Source organism: Silurus aristotelis, assembly GCF_946808225.1.
Source record: "Silurus aristotelis genome assembly, chromosome: 22".
Lineage (NCBI taxonomy): Eukaryota > Metazoa > Chordata > Actinopteri > Siluriformes > Siluridae > Silurus > Silurus aristotelis.
The window spans coordinates 3,732,883-3,746,222 of record NC_139595.1 but is presented as its reverse complement, the minus strand read 5'-3'; the positions used below and the strand labels follow the sequence as shown (position 1 = coordinate 3,746,222).

Sequence of the window (13,340 nt, the reverse complement as noted above, 5' to 3'; positions counted from 1 at the left end):
CAATGACCTTGTCTATTACCCTCCATGTGCAGGGTGTCAATGATCGTCTTCTGGACAGCTGTCAAGTCAGCAGTCTTCCCCATGATTTTCTTACCTACTTAACCAGACTGAGACACCATTTAAAGGCTCAGGAAACATTTGCTGGTTTTTTGAGTTAATTAGCTGATTAGAGTCTTCACTTTTGAACCTTTTCACAATATTCAAATTTTCTGAGATTTGGGTTTTCATTAGCTGTAAACCATAATCATCAAAAAGAACTAAACACTTGAAATATATCAATCTGTGTTTGTAATGAATCTATATAATATATAAGATTTACTTATTGAATTGAATGAATGAAATAAATCAATTTTTCAAAGTTAATCTAATTCATTGAGAAGCACCTGTATTAATATATATATAACTTTGTAAAGCTGTACCCAAGCACCCACAGACACTTCTCTCTGGTACTGAGAAACATTTTCAGGAAGTGCAACAGATTCTACGAAACCAATTACACCAAGAGGTAGGGGAGTATTTTCATTTACCTGCTATTATTAAACAGTGACAGGCTGTGGATTTTACATCTAGGCCTTTTGTGGTGTCTTATATGAATCAGTTCACCTCTTAATAGCATCATTATATAGCCACGGCTATAGAAAACATCAATGTTATAGTAATATGCAGTATAACAGACGGCTGCATGACAGGCAGGTATCTCATACAGCGAATATCAATGCCAATAATGAACACTTTGTTTTCAATGCTTTTTTGTAGACCTTTTCTGAGCATTTAGGTTTTCCTGGGGATTTAAATTTAAGTAAAATGTTGTGTTTCTGTGTAAATTTTACATCAAAGAAAACATAAAAGTAACAGCTGTTTGGAACTGCTTTTCTTACAGTGTCCAGCTTTCCTGAAAAGTCTGTATTGTAAATGTCCTTGTAAGCTTGTAAGCTAAACTAAACTAACTGTTTCTCCTCTGTCAGTCATTGTGGAATGAAAAAACGGTTTAAGAGACTGTATGTATTACTGTAATATTACAATATAATCGTGTGACATTATTACTGTAAGGTAAGGATCTCAGGTGTATAATACAAGCAGTGTAATATGCCACTTCTGTAAACGTTTAAAACATCATGTTGGCATGTGTGAATAAGTGGAGATTCTGTATCACATTGGAACAGGGATATTAATATCCCCCAACAATAACACTGGATATAAAGTCTTTTTTATGTCATTGGGTTGTCAGTTATAATGAAAGTAATGTAGTGAGGTGACATTTTACTTTTTAAGAAAACATGTCTTCTCAAAGACAACTTCTGCATTCAATTACTAAAGTGATACAATTTGAATTTTAAGTTCCTATTTCAATAATGGTGAGGAGAGAACAATTGACATCACATTTCTTACCTCAGGTTACTGCCCGTGTGTGGCGCTGCTAAGGTTCTCATTGTGTATTTGTGGGATTACTCTGGGTTCTCTGGTTTCCTCCCTATTTAAGAAACTTTTCATTTATAAGAAGCCTAATTAAGAAAGTTAAACATACACACACAGTGTTATGTTTTTTATGTTAGGAAAAATAAAATTCTACTGATAAGACAACTACACAGGGGGTATAGGACATTAAAAATATGTGAGTTAGAATCAGAAATAAATTCCCATGAGCTCCCTTTTTAATTTCATTCATTTCCTTTCATAAAATGAAATGTTGACTTAATGTGTCAATTATTAGTAAGATGTGACTAGCAGGAATCAAATAATATTTTCTGTACATTTAGTAAAAATAGCACTTTTTTTGTCCTCTGTGCCTATTCTGTTGGTAAAACATTAAACAATTTAATTCAGTTGGAGGACTGACACATCCCAGAATCCAGCTGTGAACATCAGTATGATGGTAAAAGTTAATTCAGTGTACAGATGAGTGGACTGAAGAAGAATGATGCTGGCTGCTACTGGTGCAGTGCAGGAGCCCTGGAGGTTCCTGTTCACATCAACTTCCATAATCCACCTTCAGGTATTATCACAACCACTGATCCCTACTTAACCAAATGAAAAATGATTAGATGATCTTAAAATGTAATGAATGAAAGCAGAAAAAAATGTTTCTGAGTTTTCAAGAATATTTTAAGAGTTTATATTATAAGTAAGGGTTCTTAACCTTCAAAAGACTTGTCTGGAACAGTTTCCGATAAAGAAATTCTTTGACTCTTGTCATGCAATGACAACTCAGACATGCTGTAATATACCTTGTGACTGATTACTGCCACCAGCTATTATTTTACCCTATTACTAGCTAAAGACACAGAAATATCAGCACAAATATTAATTAGTCAAGCTTTTAATTCAGATAAGCTTTTAACACGTAGCCCTGATTCAACTGCTATTTTATGTACATTGTGTTTTTATTTTAATTTTATTTTTGAATTTTTTTACTTTTTATTTATTTATTTATTTTATTGTCTATTTTTTGCTTTACTGGAAAGCGTCTTGTGCTTATTTTGGTGTTGTAATGCGCTTTATAAATAAAATTTGATTGATTGATTGATTGAATTGGAGATTGTAGAAAATAGGTGAGCATTTTACATTTTTGGACTTTACACAGCAACATATGTTCTTTTTATATCCACATGTAACTCCTGAGATATTATGTCACAATAGATTGGAAGTTAGACAAGTTAATTGTAAACAATGTAAAATGGTAGTGAGCATATGAGCTTCTTTATAGCTCTGACAGTGTGGTGCAAACCTCAGTTTAGAGTAGCACAAATGAAACAGCTAGAAAAACTGTACTGTGTATACCATGTGTCTGCACTGCAAGGTATGATCTGATGCCTGTTCCTATTATAGCAGCTAAAAAACCTGTTCCTTTATCAGCTTCTCCTTTTCACTCTACTGAAATAAATAAGACGAACATATCACTAACTTCAGACACACTATGGTTTTAGTCCATATAGTATAGGTTGCTACTTGAGCTTCTACAGACAGAGGAACAAGTTCACAGAGGAACAGGACACAAAAAAACTCAACATTTTCAGAACAATTCTAACATGAGCAGCATTTTTATTTTTATTCTGATCATTTTAAGTAAGTACATTTCTCATGCATTCTTCTATCCTATTTTACATTTATATACAGAACAAAGCATTGATACATCAAAAGCATAAAATACTAAAGTAATGTATCAAAGATCAGTGATATATTATTAAAATTGTTATTGTCACTGAGGACTAATGGTGTTTTTCTGTTCTGATTACAGATGTTGTCATTTCTCATTCAGCATCCAGACAGTAAAGTCTTCAAACTGGAGCATCTGTTACCATCCCATGTCCTTATGATAGGAAATATTTACATCATAAGAAATACCGGTGCTATGATGCTGCTTCAGCATACAATTACTGCACAATTCAGGCGTATGCCAACGAGACACAGGGGAAAGTGACAGTGACTGATAATCCATCTGAGAGTCTCTTTACTGTGACTATGAAAGATCTCCAGACAGGAAACACTGGATCATACTGGTGTGTTGTAGAGATAGAAGGAATAACACATGATGTTACAGAATACCTTTATATCACAGTGAAAGCAGGTATTTAGTTACAATCTGCGAACAATTAGTGGATTTAATTGTGTTCTTATGTTGGTAAGATTAATTATACATAATTGACTATATATTTATGTTCAGCTCCTGATCTGTCTGTGATGGAGAGCAGTGTGAGTGGTGATGAAGGAGGCAGCGTCACAGTTCAGTGTCTCTACAGCGCTGCGTATCAGAAAACACAGAAGCAGTGGTGCAGATTCAGAGACAGAAGCTGCAACTCAGTGAGGAGGACTGACACATCCCATAATTCAGCAGTGCACATCAGTGATGATGGGAAAAGTTCATTGAGTGTGCAGATGAGTGGACTGAAGAAGAGTGATGGTGGCTGGTACTGGTGCAGTGCAGGAGATCTGGAGGTTCCTGTTCACATCAGTGTCCGTGATCCACCTCCAGGTATCATCACACACACTGATTCCTACTTTAACTAATGATGAGATAAAACTCACACTGATTATTTTTATTTTTCTTAGTTGTGACTACAGCAGTGACTACAATCCCTCACCATGTCACTACACACACGTAAGGAAAGATCCATTTTATTTAGTTTTTTTCTGCAGATTTACAGAGTTTCTATATTTATTAACTTATTAAAAGAAGAATGTGTGCTATATATTTAAATATATATATTTTTATTTTGTTACAATTCTAAACTCAACACAAGCCTGAAACTATTACTAAATAATAATAAACCTTTTAAATATAAATAGTAGATATAAATAGAAATAATAGAGAAGAAAATATTAATATGAGGAAAATCATGAAAAGCAACACATGGAGTTAACATCAACAGCATCATGATTAAAGGCATGGCACAGACATGCATCTCTCATGCATCTCTCTTTCTCTCTCTCTCTCCTTCTCTCTCTCTCTCCTTCTCTCTCTCTCTCTCTCTCTCTCTCTCTCTCTCTCTCTCTCGCTCTCTCTCTCTGTCTCTCTCACTCCTTCGCTTTCCTTCTATTCAGTTACTCTGCACTGCAAACATCACTGTGAATACTTGCTTCATGTTAGGCAATTCCTCACCTCTGCGTTGAGCAATAAAATTCACCTCCAGCTGTAAATTATACCTTCCAGAATTGTGCCTAAATAATGCTAAAATTATTTGTACTCATCCTTGTGCTAACCTGTAAGTTGGGTTTTAATGATGATCGAGCTCCTTAACTCATAATCAAGAACAAGAGTTCATGCTTGTTTATAATTAAGTGGCCAAACACATAATTGGCTTAGACATTGTTTCTTTAATGCACCCTGTGACCAACTCAGATTTTGTCAAAACCCTTTTTTTCCCACTATAAATTTTAATCTATAAATATTAGCCAGCGCATTAACATTTTTTGTAACAGTGCCCTCTATAGGTTAAGGGTTACAATAACATGCCATTCTTCCACCACTCCATGGTACTACAAGTACAGTTTACAGATTTCCTGTAGTTAATAACTTATGGATATGTATGAAGTATATTATATCAAATAGCCAAGCCTTGCTTTTCTGAATTTTTCTTTTACGTTTTTAACAGAATCATCTTGAAGCCCACTTCAGGTAAAATCCGCTGTAGATTTTGCAGAAAATTAGCTCAACCTCTTAACACGTTTCTAATTTTATTTATTTCTCACCTACAGCAGCATCTGAGATTACAGCTTCTAATGGTGAAACCACGTGAGTGTCTATACAATATTCAAAATAATTGTGGGATATGTGCTGCCAAAACTTTAGCACCAATTTGTCACAATTGAGTCTAATTTGGAAATACGTCATTAATTAAAACATTTTACTTCATTACTTTTGAACCTTGTGTCCAAAATTTGCAAAGCCAGGTTTGCCTGTATTTCCTGAAATAAAAGTCACTGAAACTTTATTCATGCCTTTTAAATATACTTACTATTGTTTCTTATAATTTTATAATTCAGAAAGTCAGATCGTCTTAGCTAGATGTAATAAAATAAACTGCTAATTACTATTGAATCACTTTGTGACTGCTTAGGCCACAATTGTTGCTTATTTTTGGATGTGCAACTCATTGACTGATGCTTGGCCCCCAAAATCCTGCTTGTAACCTCAATTTCTTTTTTATTCCCTTCCTGCTGTTTACTGCATTCGTCTCAGCTCTTGTGTTTTCTTGTGTTCACGTTTTTGTTGATCTGTGTTTTCCCACTTTATGAGATTTCATTTTGAAGCAGTTAACTTACTAACAAAAGTATTTATGCTCCTGAGAAGAATAAAATATACTTCTGATTACAATAAGGTGCATTAAGCAAAAAGATGGTGGTACAATAAGGTGGTGCTTGCAGGTAGCACACAGTTACCTCACAACTTCAGGGTCCATGATTTAAACCTGAGTCCTGGTTACTGTCTGTTCATTTTCTGTGACCTCTCAGAAGCATGGCAGTAGGATGAATTGGCTCCACATGAATTATTGATCAAATGAATGAATGAATATTTTGTTGTGTATTTGATTTAGCCAGTTAGTGCTAACCATTGTGTGTCTATAGCGAGAACAATAAGACCCTGATCTACTGTTCTCTGGTGTCCTTTCTATTGCTACTGGTAATCCTGATCATCGTCATCATCTGCCTGCTAAGAAAAAAAAGCAGTGAGTGTCCCTGGTGTTTCAATGATTTTGCCTTCTTTTTTTGCAGCAGGATCATGTTAGTTGATGTCATATTATATTATGTGAAATGGACAGAACACAGAGTCAGACACAGTACAGTGTTTTCAAAATCAGAAGGCAGATCCAAAGATAATCAGATACATCAGGCAGGAGTCAAACATGCTAATCAACACTATGTAAAATCAGAAGCCAAAAAGAAAATAGAAAAACTGAGAAAATATGACGGGGAAAACATAATACATTGTAATGACTCAAAAGTCCCATGAGCTGTCAAGGCTTCACAGTTAGTGTGTGACCCTGTGCTTCATATAGCCTGTAGAGAGAACAAGGGTGGGTTACATTATTATTATTATTATTATTATTATTATTATTATCATCATTATCATCATTTTAATTTGAATTAAAAATATTTGTATTTTTTTATTTATTCTTTTTTAATTCTAATTCTTTTTTCCAGAAGCAAAGAGTCAAATCAGGACTAAAGAGGGTGATTCCATTGTTCAGAAGGTTAGTACTGCATTAAATGTGTGGCCTAATGCAATCCAAAAACATGCTAGCTTATAAGTTTAGCATCTTTAGTGAATTTTAGTGTTTTAATGGCCTCTCATCATCATCATCATCATCATCATCATCATCATCATCATCATCATCATCATCATCATCATATTTTTTGTGGAATAGAGTTGTTTTTGTGTATGTCTATGTGTCAGTGAAGGAGGCATTCACATGGTATTTTTTTTTTTTATGTACAACAATGAATAGGAAAAGCTCACAGTTTTGACTTTATGTGGACAGTTACATTTAGGTTTGCATTTACAAGCATGCATGTGTGTGTGTGTGTGTGTGTGTGTGTGTGTGTGTGTGTGTGTGTGTGTGTGTGTGTGTGTGTGTGTGTGTGTGTGTGTGTGTGTGAAAAACAGCACAATTTTACAGCTGGAGACCGCATTATATACAGCACTGTGACTAATCCAAAGGTAGGACAGCAATCCACAGCTCCAGTTTAACATTATTTCCAATTATTATTATTTATATTATATAGATTCATATTAATAAACATGTATTACTTATTAGTAATGATTTTATAAAGCATTTTCTTACATTCACAGTCTTCAGTGTTGAAGGACAATAAGGAGGACGTGACCTACAGCTCGATTAATATTGCTTCCAAGAATAAAAGTGTGAGTAAATCCCTCAAAATGAAGTTGATTTCAGTGGAATCCCAGCTACAAACCTAAATGTATAAATCCATAATAAACACATTTCTCCCTAATCTACCAGTGACTGGTTTAATATTGAGACTTTTATTAGTCTTTATTCATTTCCTGTTCTAGGTGTCTCCAAATGGTGTGGAATAGAGTTGTTATTGTGTATGTCTATGTGTCAGTGGAGGAGGCATTCACATGCTATTTATTTTTTATGTACAACAATGAATAGTAAAAGCTCACAGTTTTGACTTTATGGGAACATTTACGACTTCTGGGTATGCAGATTAAAATAACAGTTACATTTAAGTTTGCATTTACAAGCATGTGTGTGTGTGTGTGTGTGTGTGTGTGTGTGTGTGTGTGTGTGTGTGTGTGTGTGTGTAATTGTAACATTGTAAGGTGAGCAGCAACATAAAAAAATACATTTACAATATTTTCCGGACTATAAGCCGCTACTTTTTTCCCACGCTTTGAACCCGTGGCTTAAACAATAAAGTGGCTAATTTATAGATTTTTGCTGGGTTTTTCCGGTTTCACAAACTTCAAGACAAAAAAACTGAACCCCATAACATTAGACCAATAAAATTGCCGAACGGGTTCAGGTGAACCAATGAAACTCTTTATATTAAAACGCGCTCCCACTGAATCGAGCCGCACCACATCATAAATATGGATGATGTTCCTCTGACGTTTGACCTGCCGCTCACTCGGACTGTCTACAGGAAATGAGAATCATTCGTCATGCTGAAAACAACCGGGCATGAAAAAACGCTCTTCACCTGTGTTCTGAGCTGCACGGCATCGGGAGAAAAGCTTCACCGATGGTGATTTTTAAACGCACGACGATGCCAAAAGAAAAACTCTCGAGAGAAATAGTTGTGAAAGGAAGGAGGAAGACAGTGAACAATGACTTTCTTGGTAGGCTACTGTTTAGATACAAGCCGTGTAACAAACACTGTCTTTTATTAAAGCCTGTGTAAAGTTTATTTTTTTCAATGTAGGAATTGAAAGACGGCTTATAGACAGGTGCGGCTTATTTATGTTCAAAATAAAAATCTTTGTCAAATTCAGTGGGTGCGGCTTATATTTGGGTGCGCTTAATAGTCCGGAAATTACGGTAAGTCTTCAAACTGCAGCATTTGTCACCATGGAAAGTCATTATTATAGAAAATATATAATATTAGTACAGGTGTACTGGTGCTAAAATGCTATTTCAGTATTCAGTATATTTCAGAGGAACAACTGAAGACTGTTTACATGAGGTACATATGTTTTATTTGTTTTTGTGAATGTTTATGTGGTATTTGGTTTTGTTTTTTGTACCAAATAAATAGCTCACAGATTTGACTTTATGGGGACATTTAAGAATTTTTCTTAAACCTGTAGTTTGTGTTTAATAAAGAACCAAAATATCTCTTTTTGCATATGCAGATTAAAATAACAGTTTCATTTAAGTTTGCGTTTACAAATGTGTGTGTGTGTGTGTGTGTGTGTGTGTGTGTGTGTGTGTGTGTGTGTGTGTGTGTGTGTTTGTGTGTATGCATGAAAAACAGCACACCTCTACAGCTGGAGACCGCATCATATACAGCACTGTGACTAATCCAAAGGTAGGACAGCAATCCACAGCTCCAATTTAACATTAATTTCCCATTATTATTATTTATATTATATAGATTAATATTAATAAACGAGTATTACTTATTAGTAATGATTTTATAAAGCATTTTCTTACATTCACAGTCTTCAGTGTTGAAAGACAATAAGGAGGACATGACCTACAGCTCGATAAATATTGCTTCCAAGAATAAAACTGTGTGTAAATCCCTTAAAATAAAGTTGATTTAAGTGGAATGCCAGCTATATATATATATATATATATATATATATACACACATACTGTATATATAATTGTATAAATCCATAATAAACACCAGGGAATGGTTTAATATTAAGACTTTTATTAGTCTTTATTCATATCCTATTCCTGTTCTAGGTGTCTCCAAATGTTGTTGAAGGTGAGACCATTTACAGGAGAGTCGTTCGCCAAATCAGCCCTTAAATATCTGCATCGGTGTACAACAAGAACCGGAAAAACATGCTGAAGAATTTGTAAATTATTTGAAAAAATTGTAAAATAAAAGTGTCATTCCAGCATTCAGCATATCTATGTATTATTATTTATTATTACAATTTGAGATTAAATGCAAGAACTAGCATTAGCATAGCATACATATACATGTCTAATGAATAACCAAAATTTTACTTATTATAATAATTTATATTTTATACCTGTTATTGTGACAGTGGAAGAATAGCTGGATGTTAAAATATTAATAATGTTGCATAAATAATATTTCCTGATGGGGAACCCGCACAGAATTACAGTGAATGCAAAACTTGTGTTATTTTCCTTTATGCTGCTGTTTCTCTGACTTGTTAAATAAACATATATGTGTTAACAGTACATGTACACAGGTTTTAGGCAGGTGTAGAAAACATGCTGTAATGTAAGAATGCTTTCAAAAATAGAAGTGGTAATATATATATTTTTTTTATCAGTTAACAAAATGCAAAGTAAACAAACAAGATAAATCCAAAGCAGCATCTATTCATCTAGGTACTCTTACACACAGTTTTTGAAGGAACTTAGCAGGTAGGTTGTTCCTGTTGGATAAATAACCACAGATCTTCTGTGGATGTCTGAGGCTGCCTCAGATACTTCCATGTCTTCACATAATCCCAGACAGATTTATGTTGAGTTCAGGGTTCTGTTGCAGCCAAACCATCACTTCCAGGACCCCTTGCTCTTCTCTATGCTGGAGAGAGTTCTTAATGAGATTGGCTGTACTATATGTTCAGGGTCGTTGTCCTGCTGCAGAATAAATTTGGGGCTAATCAGGCGCTTCCTCAATGGTTCTGCATGATGAATAATAGCTCCCTGTATTCCTTAGCATTGAGGACACCATTAATCCTGACCAAATCTCCAACTCCATTTGCAGAAATGCAGCACCAAACTTGTAAGGAACCTCCACCATGCTTCACTGTTGCCTGCAGTACTGCTCTCTAGCCATTCAGCAAACAAACTGCCTCCTAATACAGAAAAACTGTCATATTTTGACTCGTCAGTCCTGAAAACATGCTGCCATTTTTCTGCACTCCAGTCCAGTTCTTATGTTTTCTAGATTTGTTCCCATTTTGGAGGTATAGCATTTTTGGCTGAAGTTTTTCCATGAAGACCAGTTCTGTTCAGACTTCTTCAGCAGTAAATGGCTGTACTTGGGTCCCACTGGTTTCTGCCAGTTCTTTGCTGATGGCACTAATGTACATATCAAGGGTAGTCACAACAAATATTGATTTGATGTAGATTTTCCTTCTGTTTGCTTAATTTGCATTTTGTAAATGGATAAAAAAATAAATAAATACAATATATATTTTTTGGAAGCATTCTAACTTTTGTCTAAAACGTTTGCACAAGTGTGAATAACATTCTGAAAAGAAAAGAATAAATCACAACAGGATGGACAGTAAATTAAAAAGGAAAACACTTTTGGACATTTCCACAGTTCACTGCACACAGGACAACATTGTAAGGTTAGCAGCAACATAAGAAAATACATTTAAGACTTCAAAGTGAAACATCTGTCATCATGGCTTGTGATTATTATAGATTTTTCCAACATAAGAGCTGGGGTACTGCTGCTGTTGTGATAATTCAGCATTCAGTTCTCAGAGAGAGGAACAAGTAATGTCTCTTTATATAAGGGTTTCCTCTGGTGGCACTAAGAACATTTGGGCTTAACAGATTTGGTAACAACAGAGACAGTGAATAACATTGAGCATTAAAATTAACAAATAAAAATCATTGTGTGCGAAATTGTGGTGGCCATGTTTAAAAGCTGCACCATCCATTGGAAATTTGAGTTCAGATTAGGCAGTGACCTGACAAATATTATTATTATTATTATTATTATTATTATTATTATTATTATTATTATTATTATTATTATTATTACTACTACTACTACTGCTGTTATTAAATGTCTATATGAGGTATGAGGTGAATGAGTTACAGATCTTGCATCAATTTAGTGACACCAGCTATTCTTTTCTCTTTTTGTAGATATAGCACTGTAAATATATTTGCCTAGTGAGGAGTGTGTGTTGAGAGTGTGTTGAGAAGATGAAGGGAGCATTTTGTGCAGCTGATCAATGAGTAAAATGAGAGAGAGAAGGTTGGATGATGTTGAGATGGTGAAGCAGAAAGTGGATAGGATTAGTAAAGACGAAGTGAGAGCATCTATGAAGAGGATGAAGAGTGAAAAGTCATTTGGTCCTACATAAGCATAGAGATGTTTAGGAGAGATGGCAGTGGAGTTTTTATATATTTGTTTTCACGTTGTGATTATGGGGTACTAAGTGTAGATTAGAAAATCAATTTGAACGATTGTATTATCAGGCTGCAACATAAAATTGAGAAAGAGTGAAAGGGGTCTGAATATATAAGGCCACATTACATAGGAAGTCAGATGGCAGTGAACAAATGAAATCATTTATGTCTCTCTCAGCATGGTGTAAATCTTAAAGTGACGAATTAATAAAACCAGAAAGATGTACTGTGTATACCATGTGACTATGCAAGGCAAAAAGTATGTCTGCTTGTAATATAACAGATGTAAAACATTCTTTTATCAGCTTATCTTTTTACTATATTGAAATTTATCAGATATAAAAAGTTTAACCTCTACTGCACTGTGGTTTTAGAACATAGAGTATAGGTAGCAGGAAGAGGAACTGCTTGAGCTTCTACAGACACAGGAACAGGTTCACAGAGAAGCAGGACGCACGAAAACCTTAATTTCTTTTACAACAGACCAATTCTAACATGAACTGCGTTTTCACTTTTATTCTGTTCATTTCAAGTAAGTATATTTTTTATGCACTTAAATTTTACATTTATATACAAAATAAACAATTTCAACATTAAAATTCTAAATGACTAAAGCAACGTATCTAATAATATCTTATCAAATTTTTTATGTCACTGAAAATAGTAGTGTTTTTCCGTTCTGATTGCAGATTTTGTCATTTCTCAGTCAACATCCAGACAGTTAAGTCTTCAAACTGGAGCATCTGTTACCATTCCATGTCCTTATGATAGGAAATGTTTACACCATAAGAAATACTGGTGCTATAATTATTATTCACCATACACTTCCTGCACAATTCAGGCGTATGCCAATGAGACACTGGGGAAAGTGACAGTAACTGATAATCCAGCTGAGAGTCTCTTTACTGTGACTATGAAAGATCTCCAGACAGGAAACACTGGAGGGTACTGGTGTGCTGTAGAGATCGCAGGACGGACGTATGATGTTACAGAATAACTTTATATCACAATGAAAGCAGGTATTAAGTTAAAATCTGCAAATAATTAGTGAATTTAATTGTGTTCTTATGTTGGTAAGATTAATAATACATAACTGACTATATATTTGTGTTCAGCTCCTGATATGTCTGTAATGGAGAGCAGAGTGAGTGGTGATGAAGGAGGCAGCGTCACAGTTCAGTGTCTCTACAGCGCTGCGTATCAGAACACACAGAAGAAGTGGTGCAGATTCAGAGACAGAAGCTGCAACTCAGTGACGAGGACTGACACATCCCAGAATTCAGCAGTGACCAAAAGTTCATTCAGTGTGCAGATGAGTGGACTGAAGAAGAGTGATGGTGGCTGGTACTGGTGCAGTGCAGGAGATCTGAAGGTTCCTGTTTACATCAGTGTCCGTGATCCACCTCCAGGTATCATCACACACACTGATCCCTACTTTAACTAATGATTAGATAGATAGATAGATAGATAGATAGATAGATAGATAGATAGATAGATAGATAGATAGATAGATAGATAGATAGATAGATGAGCTCTTTAGTCTTCATGGCATTGAGGGTGAGGTTG

At 34.9% G+C, this 13,340-nt stretch overlaps 1 protein-coding gene and 1 long non-coding RNA gene across 2 annotated transcripts in view; one reads left to right on the top strand and one right to left on the bottom strand.

Annotated features, from left to right (window-relative positions):
• The window catches only part of LOC310717408, a 216,760-nt gene that overhangs the window by 2,081 nt on the left and 201,339 nt on the right, over window positions 1-13,340 (bottom strand). The gene's annotated exons all lie outside the window — the stretch shown is intronic.
• Window positions 2,921-13,340, top strand: part of LOC310717398 (polymeric immunoglobulin receptor-like) — an 18,542-nt gene continuing 8,122 nt past the window's right edge. The window contains exons 1-3 of the mRNA XM_083525347.1: window positions 2,921-3,063; window positions 3,236-3,565; window positions 3,662-3,970. Coding sequence (XP_083381473.1) covers window positions 3,460-3,565; window positions 3,662-3,970 — 415 coding nt within the window. The 5' untranslated portion in view covers window positions 2,921-3,063; window positions 3,236-3,459. The remainder of the gene's footprint in view (window positions 3,064-3,235; window positions 3,566-3,661; window positions 3,971-13,340) is intronic.